The 19,284-nt window shown below is 41.7% G+C and overlaps 2 protein-coding genes across 5 annotated transcripts in view; both read left to right on the top strand.

Moving 5' to 3' along the window:
- Positions 1-624: 624 nt before the first annotated feature.
- On the top strand, positions 625-1,971 carry prr18 (proline rich 18). The gene has a single exon (XM_043696820.1). It carries the CDS (start codon positions 760-762, stop codon positions 1,381-1,383), a length of 624 nt encoding a protein of 207 aa, XP_043552755.1. The 5' UTR covers positions 625-759; the 3' UTR covers positions 1,384-1,971.
- Positions 1,972-9,916: 7,945 nt separating this feature from the next.
- The window catches only part of si:ch211-130h14.4, a 157,367-nt gene continuing 147,999 nt past the window's right edge, over positions 9,917-19,284 (top strand). For 2 of the 4 annotated variants that reach the window (XM_043696105.1, XM_043696107.1), the window contains exons 1-3: positions 9,917-10,443; positions 10,588-10,624; positions 11,448-11,545. In XM_043696105.1, coding sequence (XP_043552040.1) covers positions 10,220-10,443; positions 10,588-10,624; positions 11,448-11,545 — 359 coding nt within the window. In that variant the 5' untranslated portion in view covers positions 9,917-10,219. The remainder of the gene's footprint in view (positions 10,444-10,587; positions 10,625-11,447; positions 11,546-19,284) is intronic. The other 2 variants (XM_043696106.1, XM_043696104.1) reach the window with 1 other exon arrangement.

Here is a 19,284-nt window from a genome sequence, read left to right as displayed (position 1 = left end):
TCTATTGAAACATCATTAACGTGAGATGTTAAGTCTGTTGCCTGGCCTGAGTTTTTTTTCCAGAATGTATGTTCTTAATTTCATATTTCATTATTCAGATTGAAAAAGTTGATTCTTTAAGATTAGCTCAGAACACTTGAATTCTGAAACTTATCTAGGCTCCTTTCACACTCTCAGTTGGCTGAATGTTGGTCTGTGCTCTTCCAGCACCACTGATCCTGAATGTTGGTCTGCAGAGTGATGCAACAGCGTGGGTTCAATTCTTGCACCAGCTGCAATTGCTACTAATGACTTTCTCTCTCTCTCTTCCCCCTCACCTGAGGTGTGCTGACCCTCAGGTTAAACCAGGCCTTCTTGCCTGGTAAGGCTATAGCAACTTACAACAAGTTGGATAAATTTGAATCTCTGGTGTTGTTCGTGATATAATCTAATGTGTTGAGATAAATCTCAAAAATAGTTCAATGACAATCAAATCAAATTATTGTAACTTTACAAGTGAGGCAACATTAGTTATATACTTCATAATGTTTGGGACGTGGATGTTGATGTGAATAGCAGCATTTATTACCCAAACATATCCCCATTGAGAGGAGGAGGGGACAGCCTCAGCCCCGGGGGAGGGAGAGGAGCCCGCGGGAGGGACGGGAGCCTGCGGGAGGAGGGGACAGCCTCAGCCCCGGGGAACGGTAGCCCGCCCCGGTATAAAGCGGGGCCCGTGCTTGCTCTCGGGTCACTCGATCCTGAGAGCGGCCGGGGGTAATGAAGCTGGAAAGCTGTCCGAGGCCTCACCGAGCCGCGGTGTCCTTCCCTGCAGTGGCTCCAGCTGGAGGCTGCTGTATCCCCGGGAGGCAGCAGGAGATGGTGCGGGGGCCAAGGGCAGGCCCAGCGCCGCCGGCTAAGGGCCGGGGCCGCTCCCGCTTTTCCACCTCGCGGCTGGGCGGCCTCCGACCGCAGGCTCCACCCGCGGGACCCAGGGCTCCGGGCAGCTCGAGTGAGAGCGGGCCCGCCTCCAGGTCGGCGGACTCGGGTAGAGGGAGCAGTGATACCTCACCCCGGAGCGGGCCGGTGGACAGCACTGGAGAAGGGGGCTTCTCCCTCAGCCTGACCCCCGAGGCCATGTTGCTGATCCAGAGGCGCAGCCTGGAGCTCCAGCCGCTGGGGGCCGGGAGGAGCAGGAGGCAAGGCCCGCGGTGGGCCGCAGCCGCCGATATCCGGGGCCTGGTGAAGATCTCGCTGCTCAATAACCAACACAAATACGACGATGTGGAGTATGAGGAGGAGGAGGAGGAGGGCGGACCAGGTGACCCGGCGCTGCACCAGAGGTGCCTGGACTGGCTGCACGGGGTACAGGAGGCGGCTACCCGGCCCCGGACGCTCAGCTGACCGGCCCCGGGACCGGACACCAAACAGAGTCGGGGGTGGCTGAGCCCAGGCTGGTCCCCCACCCAGCTACACCGGCTAAGGGTGTGAGTCATCCCGCCCACACCCCCCGATTTCAGCAATCTCCACACTGCTTCCCTGTCTGAATGAAAACTGCAAATCCACCATCAACATTACTCTGGCTGTTTGCATTTTGTTTGAAATCTTCATTATTCCTACAATTAAAGTTTTAAGTTAAGGTTTACCCAGGATCCACAGAACAGTGCCCGTTAAAGAATTAAAAATGTAGTTCACTATTGAGTGGGAGAGAGGGTTGATGCTTATGTTACAGTAAAGTGAAAAAAAAGGTAATGTGCAAGAAAGGAACTATTCTTAGGAATATACTTCACAATGTTTGGGTACATTTTGTGCTCTGTCTAGTTTGGAGCTGCGTGACAGATATGATCTACCAAATATGTTTTGTTAAAAGTGAAATTGTTCTGGCTTGTCAAACAAAATATAAATATTGTGTGCAGTCCTGGTCTCCCTCCTATTGGAAGGATGTTGTGAAACTTGAAAGGGTTCAGATTTACAAGGATGTTGCCAGGGTTAGAGGGTTTGAGTTATAGGGAGAGGCTGAATAGGCTGTGGCTGTTCTCCCTGGAGCATTGGAGGCTGAGGGATGACTTTCTAGAGGTTTATAAAATCATGAGGGGCATGGATTGGATAAATAGACAAGATGTTTTCCCTGGGTTGGGGAGTCTAGAACTATAAGGCATAGGTCTAGGGTGAGGGGGAAAAATTTGAAAGGGACCTAAGGGGCACCTTTTTTTCACGTGTGTGGTGGTGCATGTGTGGAATGAGGTGCCAGAGGAAGTGGTGGAGGCTGGTACAAATACAACATTTAAATGCATTAGATGTATATATGGAAAGGGTTTTGAGGAATATGGGTCAAGTGCTGGCTAATGGGACTAGATTAGGTTAGGATATCTGGTTGGCATGGACAAGTTGGACCGGAGGGTCTGTTTCTGTGCTGTACATCTCTATGACTCTGAGTGAATATGATATCACTGGCAAGAAATGGATATGACCTGTAATGAGAAGTGAGGAATGGACAAATGAGAGGACTACCAGAGCAAGACTTTATATTTATACCTGCTATCTGCTCGTGATGTGGACAACTGAATGTGCAAAGTGTACAATAAATCTAAAAATAAACTGGCTTATTTTGAATGTTTAACAAATTGTCATTAAAGCATTGCCGCATACAGTGCAGATCTTATACTTAATTACTTTTAGACGTAGATTAAATAATCTTTTCTTGTTAATTTTGAAATGGCTTTTAAAAATGAATGTAAGTGACTCGAATATCAAGAATTGCCATTTAAAATTGTGATTCAGTTGACACAAGTACATAATGAGGAATAGCCTATGAAAAATGTTTTACAAGAAATCAGTGATTTCAGGGAGAGATACATTTCAGCCTATTCAGGCCTCTGAAATTAATATACTTAAATGATAAATCTTGTAGTAATTTATTTTCAACTTCCAAGTTGCCTGTTCCTTTATATGTTTTGCAGATATTTTTCATGGATACTTAAAACTGTCCTACCCAAATTTTGGAACTTTGTTCTCTTACATATGATTTGAGAGTTTGTTTTGTTAACTTCTTGGAGCATTCAGTTTAGATTGATTTGAACCCATATTGCTCACAAACCACCTATCAGTGTGTTGGCTGAAGAACAAGCCATCCTTTGTACAAGCTTAAACATTTGAAGAATGCTCTGTTCCTGGGAGTTGGTGTCAATATTACTCAGTCTAAGGCTGATACAGTAGAGAAGAGCAAGTTAAATAGTCAAGGCAGGTAATAGCAAGGTAGAAAATAAGGTAAGGCTAATAAATTGCATTTATTTCAATGCCAAAGGTCTGACAGGAAAAGCAGATGAACTCGGCATGGTTGTGAACATGAGACTGGGATATCATAGCTAATACAGAAACGTGGCTCAAGGAGGGGCAGGACTGGCAGCTTCTAGGTATAGATGCCATTGGAAGGTTGGAGGGGCGCGCAAGAGAGATGAGGGAGTGGCATTCTTGGTTAAGGATAACTTAACGGCTGTAGTTTGGGAGAATATAGGCGAAAGTGAGCACTGCAGATGCTGGAGATTAGATCAAGATTAGAGTGGTGCTGGAAATGCACAGCAGGTCAGGCAGCATCCGAGAAGCAGGAAAATCGACGTTTCGGGCAGGAGCCCTTCATCATTTCCAGCACCACTCTAATCTTAGGGTGAGTATTCCTGGTAGACTGTCCAGTTAAGTTATATGGATAGACCTGAGAAATAGGAAAGCGATGATCACCTTATTGGGATTGGCCCTCCAACAGTCAGCAGGAAATTAAGAAGCAAATATGTAAGGAGATCTCTGAAATCTGTAAGAGTTTTCGGATTGTAGTGGTAGGGGATTCTAACTTTCAAAACATAGACTGGGAATGTCATAGTGTAAAGGGCTTGGTTGGAGAGGAATCAAAAACCTTTTTATTCAAGTGTATGATGTAACTACTAGAGAAGGCATAAAACTTCACTTTCTCTTGGGGAAATAAGGCAGGGCAAGCTGACAGTGGGACAGCACTTTGGAACTAGTGATTAAATTGTACCCCTCTCACCCTAAACCTATGCCCCCTAGTTTTGGTCTCCCCTACCCTGGGAAAAAAAAGACCTTGGCTATTCACCCCATCAATGCCTCTTGTGATTTTATAAACTTCTATAAGGTCACCCCTTGGCCTCTGATGCTCCAGGGAAAATAGCTCCAGCCTATTCAGCTTTTCCCTATAGCTCAACCCCTCCAACCCTAGCAACATCCTGAACACAGTATTGAACACAGTAGCTGTTCTTGATAAGTGATCCCTTCATCCCAAGAATCAGCTGAGTGAATCCCATTTGAACAGCCTCCAATGCCAGCATATCCTTAAATATGGGACCAAAACTGTATACAGCACTCCAGCTTTGGCCACGCCAATATCATGTACAGTTGTAACAAGTCTTCCCTACTTCAAGCCCTAACAATAGAGGCCAAAGTTCCATTTGCCTTCTTAATTATCTACTGTGTCTGTATGCTAATGTTTTGTGTTTCATGTGCAAGAACCCAAAACCTTCACTTTTTGTGAAGTTGCTCTTCATTTAAACAATAGTCTGCCATTTGATTCTTCCCAAGAAATTACATTATATTCCATCTCCAAAGTCTTTGCCCACTCACAACCTATTCCCTTGCAGATTCCTTATAGAAACTTGAAGTAGTTATTGGCTTATTGGTACTTCTGTCCTCATCACAACATACTCTCCCACCCTTTTTTTATCATCAGCAAATTTTCAAACCTTACACACTGCACCCTCCTCCAAGGCATTAATATAGATAGTAAGTAATTGAGACCTTAAGTCTGGTGCTTGTGACACCTAGCTAGTTGCGTCTTTCCAATCTGAAAAAGACGCATTCATCCTGATGCTCTCTCTTCTGTGTGCTAACCGATCTTTGATCCACTTTAGTACATTATCACAGTAGCATGATCTGCTATCTTGTAAAATAACCTTTTATATGCCACCTTACTAAATTCTTTCTGGAGATCCAAATACACTAGGACAAACGGACAAGTTCTATCTTCAATTCTGCTTGTTATATCTTCAAAGAACTCCAGCAAATTTGCCAACCATTATTACCCTTTTAAAAGCTATGTTGGCTCTGATTGTCTTCAGATTTTTGAAATATCTTGCAATTTCTTCCTTAATAATGAACCATAGTATTTTCCAATAACAGCTGTTGGCCAACTGGCTTATATTTTCCTGTTTTCTGCCTCTCTTATTGAGCAGGGCTGTCACATTCACAGTTTTCCCAATTTACTGGAACCCTGCAGGAATCCAGTGAGTTCATAAATATTTCAAACAGTTCTTTCACTATCCCTGCAGCCACTTCCTTTAAAATCCTTGGATGCTGGCCGTTGTGTCCTGTCTATCTGTCTGGCTTCATGCCCATTAGTTACCGATATGTTCTGCCTTATGATAGAGCCTGTTACAAGAATTTTACTCCCATTATTACCCTTCCTCCTGTGATATCTTTGGGATGTTTATAGTGTCCTTCACCATGAAGACAAATGCAAAACATTGGTTTCAAATTATCAGCCATTTCCCTGTTCCTTATTATCAACTCCCCAGTCCCATCCCAAAAGAGTGCTACACTTAGTTTAGTCTTTCTATAAACTGATAAAAGCTCCTGCTGCTTGTTTTTGTATTTCTTGTCAATTAACTTTCATAATCGATTTTCTCCCTATAATCACTTTTTAGTCATCTGCTGCTGGTTCCTAAAAAAATCCTCTGACGACCTTTAATTTCCAGCACTTTGTATGCATTAGATTTTGATTGGATACACTATTTGACCTCCTTTGTTAACAATGAGACTTTCATTGTTTTCATCATGTCCTTTCTGACTAGAATGACTAGAGTACACTTTTGCTGAGTATTAGGAGATATCTGCTTAAATGTCTGCCGCTGCTCATCTACCGATCTTCCCCCTTATTTTATTTTCCCATTTTCTTCACACCTCTGACAGTAAGTGGGGAACACAGTCTTTGGGTCTCTGTTTTTGCTACAGAGAACAGATCCATTCCTCTAACTATGCACTATAACATTTTTCTTTATTTCTTCCCCCCCCCCCCCCCCACACACACACACACACACTTGAATGGCTCTCTGTGCCACAGTACAGTTTGCTTATTCTCCCTGCAGACTGTGGAATTAATGGGACCCAGATCCAAATGAGAATGGTGAGAATAAGTGCATAAGCAGACAAGGTCGCATATTCCCAGTATTAAATCCATCCATCCATGGTACTGGTATATTTTACAAACAGTAAATGCTAGGCAAAAGGCAGGGATGTGTGCCAGGCTTTACTGTATTTTCAAAGACTTTGCACAGCCTAATAGGCTGAATGGCAGTCTCCTGTGCTTCCCAAACCTTTACCCACTGACCTCAGTTTGAGGCCTGAAAACGGGCGCAACCTTGCAGTGAAAACTGAGAGTAGGAACCTTTTAGAAAGGGAGTATGACTGTTAGAACTTGTTGAGACCTCCATGATGGCCATTGCTGCCTCAGAGGTCATGAACCCATCTTGGGTCCCAACCCCTAGTCTGGGAAGGCATGATTCTCAGAGGAACAAGGTTGTTTGTTGCAGCTCTGATTTCTTTATGAGAAGACTATAAAAGAAATTCCAGGTGCTGAGACCTTGGAAGAAATCAACCAAGTAGAGGCCAACATTTAGAATCTGTACTGACTTTTTGATGACACATCTTGCAATACTGTATATTCTATGAATGCAAACCTCTGATTTTAACACATTCTGTAAATTTGTTCTCTTAAATGGATAGCAAGAATTTTTGTATCATCTGGAAATTTCTTAATCATGCCCCCTATAGTTATATCTAAATCATTGATATATACCAAGAGCAGCATGCAAGCTTACATTGAATCCTGCCTACCCTGTCGGGAAACAGCCTTTGGTCATGAAACAGTTGATGATTGCCCTTTAAGAAAACAAAGAACTGAGGATGCTGGAGATTTGGAACAAAACAGAAAGAACTAGAGAAAATCACCTCTGGCAGCATCGGTGGAGAGAGAAACAAGAGTTAATGTGGCTCTTCGGAAACTTTGTTTTGTCTTTCTGACTTGAAGTGGCAGCTGGCTATTAATGTAGATCTTTTATTTTAACATCTTACAGTTGCTGATATCAGTCAAACAGCCAGTACAGCATTCAAGAATATGATTGCCACATATAAGGATCATGTATGTTATGCTGTCAGATCTGTTGCTGTGTGGAAACTGATAAGCAAGTCATTCTTCCAGTAAGACATAATGATGTCGGATACAGCGTTTGTTGTATTGGCTTTCTAAGAGACTCGTGTTTCAAAAGTCCTGAAAACATTCAGTGATTTGTCACTATTGCAGTGGAAAATTTTCATATGCCCAGCTTTGCAGAGAATAGGGCACTTCTGAAGTTTGTTGAACATTTGTGCCCTGTGACATTGACAAGTGCTCTTGTACCTATGGAGTACTCACTTCCTCGTAGCCAACAATGATTATCACACCTGGCTGATTGCTGCATCTGAAAGAGAGCACAAAGGTATATTCAGAGTCATCTGATTCTACATTGGCGATATTCTCTCATCCTTTTGATGTGGCATGCATATGTGATGCCCTTCTCTTGATATTAATCTTAGAAGTTGCTTTTGCTGATGAGAAAAGTGGTTCATTTTCCCACAAATGTTACACTGTTCACCAGGAGTAGGACACTATAGTATATGGGTCAGCATTGCAACAGTGGAAACATTCCTTGCCAAACGCTCAATCCTATGAGATTGCTGATGTTGCTATGCAGCTGGTTTCCTGGCATTTAAGCAATGGACAGTGTTCACAGGAGTTGAATTTGCTGTGTGTTAGTTACTGTTGACTGTCTCAACTTCAGTAACTCTAGACATTGAAAGTGATAGTGATCTTGTTATCTCTAACCAAGGGGTGCAGGTGCATAGTTCCTTGAAAATGGAGTTGCAGGTAACAGGTTGGTGAAGAAGACATTTGGCAGGCTTGCCTTCATTGGTTAATGCATTGAGTATAGGAGTTGGGACGTCATGTTGCAACTGTACAGGACATTGGTGAGGCCAGTTTTAGAATACTGTATTCAATTCTGGTCTTCCTGCTGTAGGAAAAATGTTTTTAAACTTGAAAAGGTTCAGAAAAGATCTACAAGGATGTTGCTGTGATTAGAGGGTTTGGGCTTTGGGGTAATCTGGGCTTTTTTTCCTTGCAGCGTCGGAGGCTAAGGGGTTAATAGTCAAGATCTGTTCCCTGGGTGAGGGGCAAGATTTAAAAAGGGCCTGAGGGGCAACTTTTTTATGCAGAGGTTGCTGCGTATATACCAGAGAAGGTTGTGGAGGCCAATGTAGAGTCGGATGTCCATGAACAAGGAAGGTTTCGAGGGATATGGGTCAAATGCTGGCAAATCAGTTTAGAATATCTGGTCTGAGTGGACAAGTTGGACCGAATGATCTGTTTTTTTTCTGTGTAATTCTGACTCTATAACAGCTCTGACAGCCTTCTGTCATTGTCAGGTGCTTCTGACTGGAGAGAGAGCCTTCAATAATTTGTGTTTTTTTTGACTTCCTGATGTTCAATGTTATCAAAGACGCAGTTCCTTGCTAATTGCCTAAGTTGCATGCAATATTGCCCAGTTGTCTCATTTGATTCATGTTGAGTGTGTCAGTAGACAATTACTTTATTATATTTTAATTGGGCAAGAAATCTGTTGTTCTTTCTTTTGTTTGTTGTTATGCCCACATCCATAAGTTTGGGTTCAAGACAGACAGACAGACAGACAGACAGATTGAGGAGAAGGCAAGATCAAGAACTGTCTTCAGGATTGGGCGTCTTTATAAACAGTTTATTAGGCATTAAGACTAAATACTACAATACCTGCTCATCAAAGATTTATCAGGCTCTAATTTAACAGCTCCATCATTGCAAGAAAATTCTGTGAATTCTATTGCCTAATGCTTGTTAGTCTACTCTATATGCTTCTCTCTTTTTCTGACTGCCCAAAAGTTGCTATTTCTCCCCATTGAGGAGCAGCTCTGTGATATCATCATAATATTACTCCAGGGTTCGAAAACCCATTCGCAACACTTATCAGTGCACTTTTTGCTGCAGACCCTTAGTCATTTTGCTTGATGTAATGGTCCCAAAATAACTTCTAATCCTTTACCTCTAAATTGGAAAAATTAAACCATTTTTTTCCCTTTTGTAAACTATGATTGCAAAACCTGTCATCATGACTTGGAAATGTCTCAACCACCTTGCAAACGTGTGAACACCGGTCATGGCTCCAAATGCACATTTTGGTATTATGTTGAACCTTTATAAGGATCTGATTAGGCCACAACTTGTATATTGCAGTTCAGAGTAGATTTCCCAGAATGAATTCAGATGCGAGGGGTTTTGGTCCAAGTTTAGGTTGGAGAAATTGGGCTTTCTCTTTGGAGTAAAGGTTGATGAAGGATTTATGATAATGACAGATTTGGATATAGTAGGTAAAGAACAGCTGTATAAAAAACAAGGGGACAATGTCTTAAAGTGAAGATGTGTGAAGAACATATTTATGCACAGAGTGGTAATGAGCTGGAACTTGCTGCCTGTAAGGATGGTGGAAAATAGATGATAAATGATTTCAAAAAGAACAGGATGAATGCTTGAGGGAACTAAACTTACAGAACCAATGGGATAGTGTGGGGCAATGAGACTGCCGAGATTGATTTGGAGAGAGATAGCACAAACTCTATGGGCCATACTCTAAAATGGCTGTGATGTGCTCTTCCCGGAACGTGGATTGAGCTTCATTAGGAAACTGCAGAAAGCTAAGGCCAGAGAGGTCAATGTGAGAGCAAAGTTGAAAATTAAAGTAACAGGTGCCTGGTAGCTGGGAGTTATGCTGACACTGAGTGTGTCCTCTAGGGTGGTCACCCAACCTGTCCATTATCGAGCAGAGTTTTGTGTAGATTTTTAAGTTGAAAGAAGCACATCTAACCTTGTGTAATATTACCGTCTTCGGGATTTTGTTTCAGCAGCCATTTTCACAGGGACATTTTTCGTCTTAAAATTTGTCGTGGATGGTTAAGTAAAAGAGAGACTGGAATATACAGTCCTGTAGAATAACGCTTACAATGAGGGTGGCGAGTCCTCCCAACGTAATTGTGAAAGGCTCTAACAGGAAAATACAGGGCAGCATGAAGCGTTTTTGGTAGGATTCCAAGTAATTCCCCAGCACAAACCGGAATGCGAATATTGTGTCTCATCTATAGACAGCAGCGGCTGGGAACTGAAGTGCTGGGGACCCACCTATTACCTGCTGCAGAACTATTAATACCATTCGCTTTAAAACCAAAAGTGGAACTCGTCACGGCGTTTTGTGGGCGGAGGGTGGGATCCTCTCAGCACAGCGTCTCCAGTCACCCAGAGCAACAACACTCTCAGAAGTTGACTGTTCCGATCTTCTTTGGGTAAGTACTGATTGAGGCACCGAAATGCTATATATTGGGTTGTTTTGGTTATTTTCTCTTTGTTTGGCGGAATGTTTGGATGTCATCCCTGAGTTTTATTTTTACTCCCCTTTCACCCATTACACGTTCCCCCCTCATTTACAGGCTTTCTGACATGGCGACAGTGGACACAACTCCTGAGGTACAGTTTGTCTTTTATCTTTATAATATCAAATAAGAGGCATATTGCATATCGAGCCGATTATTTCCAAATATGATTTGATGCTCAATAAAAAATAACTTTGTCTAAATAGGTTTTCCTCAAGTGCACACCTGAAATTGGTGGCTATTGTGTAATTGAATCCAACATCTTAAAATGCACTTAACAAAACATTTGTTATGAGGCACTGCTGGCTAGTTTGGCTTGGATGTTCTAAAATTAAACTCTGCCAAGAGCCACTAATTCCTCACAAATCAGACTTCTAAAGCAGATGGCAATTCTTCCTTTCCCTGTCAGCCACAACACACCCAAACACAATATGTCATGATACACAAGATAATGTAATCCATGCTATGCCACATCACTATACCATATCACACTGTGCCATGCACGAACTCTCAACTAAAGAAGTGGATAGAGAAAGGAAAACAGAAGGGAAAGAGAACCATCCACATCTCCACCAATATTCTGGGGGCTACCATTGACTAGAAACTGAATTAGATCATCCATATAAATATAGTGGCTCTAGAAGGAGGTCAAAGATGGAATTCTGTACATATTCTCTGAAATATTCTCCACTTGCCTGGATGAATACTGACTTTTTTCCAATGGCATACATGCCATGAATGATTGTTTGGATACAGCAAAAAATGAAAATCATATACAGAAGAGTTAGAGAAAAGTTAAAATGCATGAAAACATGGCTGCTAAGAGGAGCCATGTGTTCCAGCTGATTGTTTCCCATTTTCCTAATACCCACTCTAATCCTGCAGTTTATACTTATCTAATATTTATTTCATTACAGCTGTCCTGGTTTCTCCCCACCTACAAATGTCTACTCATAAAAAAAGCACCTTTCCTTCTCTCTTGGATGCATACCTTCCACCTCAACACAAGAAACAGGTAAAACCCATCACCTCAATTACGTGATAAACCTTCCAAGTAATGACTATTGGTCTTCTGCAATCCAGCAGCATATTTCCGGCCAGGATGTCGGTATGGAAATATAGTGGAAATAAAGTGATCAGTACTTAAAGCTTTCCTTATGGTACAACTATTGGGTATTCATTCAGGTAAAGGAAGCCAGATTTGAGTGAGAAGTGAAAAGCTAGAAACACTAGTATTTTACAGATGTATCTCAAAGTATTTTCTTAACCGAAAACTTTGAAGTGCATCAACCTTTATATAGGCAAATTGACTTTTCTCCCTTTAATTTGGTGCTATATACTAATAGTGAGTCCTTTATTTCGGCACAAACCCGATAGTCAGTAGATGTCCTGCTGCATTGCCCCAACAGTGTGGTCCTAACATAGTACAATACCAGCAATGTGAGACTTTGGGCATATTTTTCCTCTCTGAAGATGGAAAAAGCACAGCAGGTCAGCAGCATCTGAGGAGAAGGAGAGTCAACCTTTCAAGCATAAGCCCTTCATCAGGAATGTGGAGAGGGAAGGGGGCTGAGGGGTAAGTAGGGGTGGGGCTCGGGCTGGGGTAAAGGTACGTGGGAAAGAAATGGGTGGATGCAGGTAGGAGGTGATTGATAGATCAGTGGGAAGGATGGAGTGGATAGGTGGGCAGGAAGATGGACAGGTCAAGAGGGTTGGATCTAGGAGGAGGTGGGGGATTTAGAAATTGGTGAAGTCAGTGCTGATGCTGTTTGGTTGTAGAGTCCTGAGTCGGAAGATGAAGCGTTCTTCCTCCAATCAGCAGGTGACTTTAATTTGGCAGTGGAGGAGGCCCAGGATTTGTATTTCCTTGGGGATGAGTGAGGGGGAGTTGAAGTTGTTGGCCACTGGGCGGTAGGGCTGTTTGGTCTGTGTGGATCAAAGGTGTTCCCTGAAATACTCTGCAAGTTGACTTTTGGTTGTCTCAGTGTAGAGGAGACCACATCAAGAGCAACAGATGCAGTAAATGAGGTGGGAGAATGTGCAGAAAAATCATTGCTGGATTTGAAATGTTCCTTTAGGGCCTTGGATGGAGGTTACGGGTAGGTGTGGGTGCAGGTTTCGCACCTTGTGCGGAGGCAGCGGACCTGGAGGTGGCAACTGAGTCATGAGAAGGGAAAATAATTGGGTGAGTCGGCCCTGGAGAGAAACTCACTTCCTTTTCTCCCCCTAAGCAAAAGTGCTGGGTGAGATGGTCTAGTGGGCATGAGAATGCCAGCAATTAAGGACTTTAAGTAATCAATTAATGGCCCTTTATGGGCCTCAACTCACTAACTCACTGATTATTTGGCTCCCGAGCAGGCAAAAACAATGACTAGTTTCCCCACTTCGAAACCATGGCAACGTTGTGAGGCAGCTTATCCATAGTCCCAATCTTCTAGCAGTCAGATACATGGATGGCAGGCAGGAATGTGTCCTCTGAAAGCTAATCCCTGTCCTGTGTCTGACCCTTCTCACCTCCCTCTCATTTCCATGAGTATCAACTATGTCTAAAGTCTCTTATGATGGACCTCATCAAATACTTTCTGAAAGTTACCTAAATAACAGACATAGACTTTTCCTGGTCCCCACTACATCAGTTACCCCTTTAAAGAGTTCAGTCAGATTCATCAGGCATCACCTACCCTTCACAAATTTATTTTGCTTCTGATTAGCTGAATATTTCTCAGTGGTCAGTCACTCTATGCTTAATTAAAGATACTAACTAACCCTGTGCTTTTATTAAGTGTTGTCAGGAAGATGAGAACTGCAGGCTCTACAAGCTGCATAGCTTTTCCAGCATTCCCTGTAGGCCACCTGGAATGGGAGAGGATACACTTCCCCCAAGAAAGTCTTGAATTTTCCATCTACCCCTTACCCACATTCCAGCCCAATCACTCTCTTTCCCACCCGAACACAATTTTCCTCTTTGTTCTCTGTGTGACATCCAGCCCCTGCCTGGAAACTGAGTTGAGTTGAATAAGACAATTCACAAGCTCATTGTCCCGTTTGATCCTGGGTTGGCTTTCTGACGCTGTGCAATCCCCATTACAAGAATCACCTTCTTAATATCACTCTTCTTTGATCTGCCTTGGCTTTTCCGCTGCTGCACTGCTAAAATCCTATTTCTTGCCTTGTTACCTAAAAGAAAATCACTATTCCAATGTCCTGCATCCTTTGTCCTCCATCGGCTTGAGCTCATTTTAAACTTTGGACTGCTCACTTTCATGGATGTAGGTTTGCTCGCTGAGCTGAACCCAGAACTTCAACCTGAGCTACAAATCTTCTCAAAACTCGCTATTTTAAACTCTGCTGATAATATCTTAACCTGCACAAAATGCTATTTACACATTACCCCACTGTTTTCTTATTACTGGTTCTCAATCTCCAACACTTCAGATTTGACAATCTCATCACCACACTCAAATCCATCTAAGGTCTTACACGTTCCTATGTCTGTAACCTTCTCAAGTACTCAAATCCTCCAACTGACATTTGTGCATCCAGAGATCCCTTTGCTTCTTGGTGTCTATATCTGCAATTGCTAAGCCTCCAAGCTCTCTAATTTTCTCACTTTATGGCCCATTTCTCAACTTCCTTTTTTTTCCTTTTAAGGTTGTCCTTAAAACACAGCCCATTCCAAGTTTTCAGTCACTCAACATTGCTGATGAAGAACTTATGCTTGAACCATCGACTCCTCTGTTCCTTGGATGCTGCCTGACCAGTTGTGCTTTTCCAGAGCCACACTTTTTGACTCTGATCTCCAGCTTCTTCAGTCCCCACTTTCTCCTTATGTTCCTTGTTGATTTGTTGATTTTTGCTTGATTATGCTTCAGTAGTTTGAGAGATTTTTCTATATTAAAAGTTCTATATATAAATACAAGCTTTTCTTTTCTTGGTGCCCCTTTCCTGCCTGTCCTCTTGAATGTGCTCATCCATACTAAAGTATAACAGAGCAGAACTTTAGCAGCACAAAATCAAAACACTACCAATGCTGGAAATCTGAAATAATAGCAGTAAATGTTGGAAATGTTCAGTAATAATGACATCATCTGTGGAGAGAAAGCATGTGAGAATGTAGATAAAAACAGTGAAAGAAGAAAAAAGAAAGCTACAAATTCAATAGTTTAGAATAATAAAGAAGCAGGATGGAAATTGGATCTTAAAAGGGGCACAAAGGGGCCCAGCTTTTTGGAATTACTATCCAGAAATTCAAGAATGTCTGAAAGACACTAATCTAAAATTAGCACTGAAAATATTTCAAGTGCCATTGTTACCATCTTAAACAGAAATTATTAAATTTACACGTACCAAAGGGGTCAGTGCAGAGCACATCAGTTGATTCTTGCAGGATCTGATAGATTTGCATTTGCCACCGTTCTATTTTTATAATACTACTTTAAAGGCTAAAATAAATTAAATTCTTCCATGCATCTTAGCATCTTATGTTTCTATTTCATTTTCAGCATTTGCGGTTTTGATTTTTTTTCTTATGAGAATGAATCTAATGTTAATGAAGGTTTTTTTCTCCCCAGTCCAATTTGCAAGTATTTTATAAGACAGATTACCAACTTTTGTTTTAATATCCACACTGTAAACCAAATCTTCCCATGTTTAGATATCGGTGCTGCACAATATCAGACCTTTGAGGTCCTATTGTTGCTAAGTGTGTGTTGGCCTTTCTAGTACAAGATTTTCATCTCTCAGGTATAATGTATGACACTGCACTATGTCACAACAGTTATTCTTCAAAAAGACAAAGAAACATGGTTAAGTACTTTGTCATGGAAACTCATGACAACATTTCCTTCTTATTCAGCTCTTGCCTTTGTTTTTAAACTGGTGAAAGCCACTGCACATTGTTCTTTCCTCAATGGAAGTAAAACAGATTAACTCTGTAGAGAGCCTGAAAGGGGGAAACATGAGAGTTTCTAGGGAACTAAACTTAGTTTATCTGCTGTATTTTTAAATAGCTCAGAACATCTATATTTGATAATATGCCACACATTTGTAAAACAGACGCTTGTCTACTTCTCAGTTTTATTAAAAGGCCCAACAATGTGCACCCTGAAAATGACAAAGTAATTTCTGCCTGAAGGAGAGAAGCATTATTTGCTGGCCTCCATGGTGTTCAGTGTTGCCAGAGCAACAGGGACGTAAACCTCACCTTCCCTCTCGGGCAGTGGAATGAAAGGACAAAACCAGTCCGTCCTTAAGTGAAGAGAGGAATAAGACACATTGGTGTCTTGATTAGCTGAAAACTGATAGACCTTATAGGACACTGATAGGCTGTGTCAAGTCAGGAAGAAGGTCTCTTTTCACCTAATGTGTGCCTGGGGGCTGCAATTAAAGCTTCTTCAGTCACATCTGCACAGACTTTGTCGTCCATAAATTGCAGCAAAATGTTGTTTTAGATAGAATAAACGAATTAGCTCTGACTGCAGCAATGCAAGAAGGCAGCTTGCCATCATCTTCTGAAGGGCAACTAGGGATGGGCAATAAGTGCTCTCCCGTTTAGTCACCTCCACATGCCACGACCAAATCAAAAAAAGGTGTATTAAGGAAAGAGTTTCTGACAGTTTCTAGTTTAAACTGATGTTACAATAATTAAGCGGCATTTCAGTATGCAAAATCATTAACTGAGCTTAGAGTCATAGAGATGTACAGCACAGAAACAGATCCTTTGGTCCAACTCATCCATGCTGACCAGATATCCTATATTAATCTAGTCCCATTTGCCAGTATTTGGCCCATATCCCCCTCAACCCTTCCTATTCACATACCCATTCAGATGTCTTTTTTGTTGAATCCTAGATCGATAAAATACATTTTCGCAATCCCAAAGTTAGATTATTTAAGTAAAAGATGAAAAGTCATTGCCCATTGCGTCCAGAGTGTGCAGGCTAGGTGGATTAGCCATGGGGAATGCAGGTTTACAGGGATGGTGTGGGTCTGGGTAGGATGTTTTTTGGAAGGTCAGTGTGACTTTAATAGGCCAAATGGCTGTAGGGATTTTATCATTCTTGTTTGTTATTTTCATGAAGTTGCATTTCTGTGATGGAGGTTTTGTGATGGTATCTTAATGTCTACGTGGTACAAGCAATGTGGCATAATGAGATTCACAGAAATCATGATGCTGTCTCTGATTACATGATTCTGAAATCAGTAAGAGAGGAGAAACTGATCTTGAATGAGCTTATGAAGAATGAGGTCTTGTCACTACATGGGAGAGCTGTAGTTAAGAACTTATTATGTACAGATGTCAGTAAGGGTGTGTTACAGTGTGTAAGGAATTAACGAGCCTTACTTAAAGATAAGAAGCAGCAGCCAGAAGGACAGTATGTGCAGCCTCAGATACTCCAGACTGGTATCACAATGTGCAAGTAACAACATTTTGGCTAAAATTATAAGGTAAAGCCATTGATAGTACTGATATATATGCAGCTTTTGCAATCCATTATCAGCAAAGGCTGACTAACAGCTGCAAGCTGCAGAAGGAAACTGATATTTTGAAAGCCAATAACATGAAAATGTAACTCATCTGAAAGGATGGTGAAATATAGGAAGTTGCAATTATATTTAACATGTCATCACTCCTATTGGACAGGAGGAAACCCATACACATGATAGCCTGGAATGTGATGAAGGAATAGGATTGTTTTACGACTAAGCTAGGGAGCAGTGGAAGGTTTTAATGTCAGCTTCCTTTACCTCCTCCATCCAGAGAGTGTCCATTTTTTGATGGTTTATTTGCATTTGCCAAAACTTTGAAATTTACAGTGAACATGGGCATGGCATTAATCTTCATTGAAAATTTTACTTTCTTTTAAAAACTGTGCAATATATGGCATTTTGGCAGTAACCATATTTATTGAAATTTTTTTATCAGCAGCAAATCATCGGTTCTTGAGAAGGGAAATGTTTTGTTTAATCGAAGATCTACTAATAGCAAATTCCATGGTGTAAATTAATTCATTTGGGCCTACGAGCATCTCATGAAGTGGTCTGCAAATATAAAAATTAAAACCCATGCTATCCCAATGCAGTGCCTTTCTTGGTCTGCTCAGCGGATCCTGGGAGCTGTTTGTTCAGAATCTTTACGTAAGATTACCCAGGATTTTGATTGTAAACATATATATTGCCCACTCCTCATTCATGATGACAGTCTTTGTTTAGTTAGCAGCTTGTCTGACACAACAGCCTTTTTCATGCTGAGCAGTTCATTCCTGCTATCCATATTTTGGTGCCAGTCACTTTGGCTACTTCTCTCCCCTAAACGAGTTCATGCTGCCCTTACCTTAACTTAAGGTAGAAATCTCCATCTCCTCCACTCAGTTATCCTGGCCCTCTCCTTCACCCTATTTTCTGCCACAATGGACGTCAATTCTGTCTATCATCGGTTCAGTTCGTACTGGAGATCTTCTGCACCACCCTGCACAGCACTTCCTTCAGCAATGCTGTATCCAAATGTCACTCTCTGGCTGCTACCCGCTGCAACTCCTGATGATAGGAGGCTCCTACCTATGGTGTTACAGCATCACTCCAGTCACATGGAGCAGAAGCAATAACAGGAGGCTGGCTTCCAGGATAGGTCAGAGACTTTGGTGGACATGTGGGGAGCCTGGTTCCCAATCTGGAAAAGCAGACTAGGCACTGACTGCCCATCTCCAGCAAAGACAATTGGCACATGTGCTCAGGATATTGATTGATCCTAGCAATTGTGTGTATTGGTTATTACTCTAGTTTCATTTATTATCTAAATCAGATGCTTTTGTGACTTAATAGCAAGCAGTTTCTGCCATTTCCTACTAAACATTAATGATATAGGTTGTATTTTTATATTTTTGGTTTGTACATTAGGTCATCTTTGGCTTCAGATAGGGGCAGGGTGGTACATCAGTATTCACATGTTATTACTGGATTTCTGTTTGTGAATGTACTTTATTTGATACAGCATTGATTTTAAAAAGTACAGTATAATTTCAGCCCTTGATAAATATATGATGGAATATTGGAAGTCTATTTGCTATGGGGTAATGCGTTCTACTTAGTTCCCTATTCGATTATCCATCAATTAGAGTAATGTTTCTTGAAAGAGCTTTGTTGTATTATTTTCTTGTCTGTGAATCAAAATGATTGTTGTGATGAAGGCACCATTTTCTGTTGTTGTGATGGTTACATTCTGTATTAATCTGTGAGATTAATATGTATTGGCAGTGTTCCATTTGTTTGGAAGAAGGTTGATTCTGTGGAGTGCCCAGTAAACACAGTTTAGTGTTGCTGAAGTGTTAAAAGGCATAGGAATGCCAGAGTCCATTATTTGAAATTGGTCCGAGGGAGAATGTTTTCAACACTTGCAATCATCAACAATGAATGTACCCGTTATGTGATGTGTTGTGTAATTTTAAATGCCAAAATTTAAAATTTGGTTTGCTAGTGCTCTTGGGGGGGGTTTAAACTAACTCTGCAGGGGCATGGGAACCCAGATTGTAGCTTCAGGGTGCAGGGCCAGGAGTGTAGGGAGGTTAGGAACATGGCATCAATTTCCAAGGAGGGTGTCTGTAAACAGGAAAGTGGCTTGAAGTGTGTATACTTCAATGCAAGAAGTATAAGAAATAAGGTAGGTGAACTTGCAGCGTGGGTTGGTACCTGGGACTTCGATGTTGTGGCTATTACGGAGACATGGCTAGAACAGGGACAGGATTGGCTGGTGCAGGT

This window comes from Chiloscyllium plagiosum, chromosome 9 (genome assembly GCF_004010195.1).
Source record: "Chiloscyllium plagiosum isolate BGI_BamShark_2017 chromosome 9, ASM401019v2, whole genome shotgun sequence".
Taxonomy (NCBI): domain Eukaryota; kingdom Metazoa; phylum Chordata; class Chondrichthyes; order Orectolobiformes; family Hemiscylliidae; genus Chiloscyllium; species Chiloscyllium plagiosum.
The sequence above is the reverse complement of the archived record's forward strand: the minus strand, read 5'-3'. Positions and strand labels throughout refer to the sequence as shown.

What these genes read in the sequence shown, in the direction of transcription:
- prr18 (XM_043696820.1), top strand. Translation starts at nt 760, where the DNA reads ATGAAGCTGGAAAGCTGTCCGAGGCCTCACCGAGCCGCGGTGTCCTTC.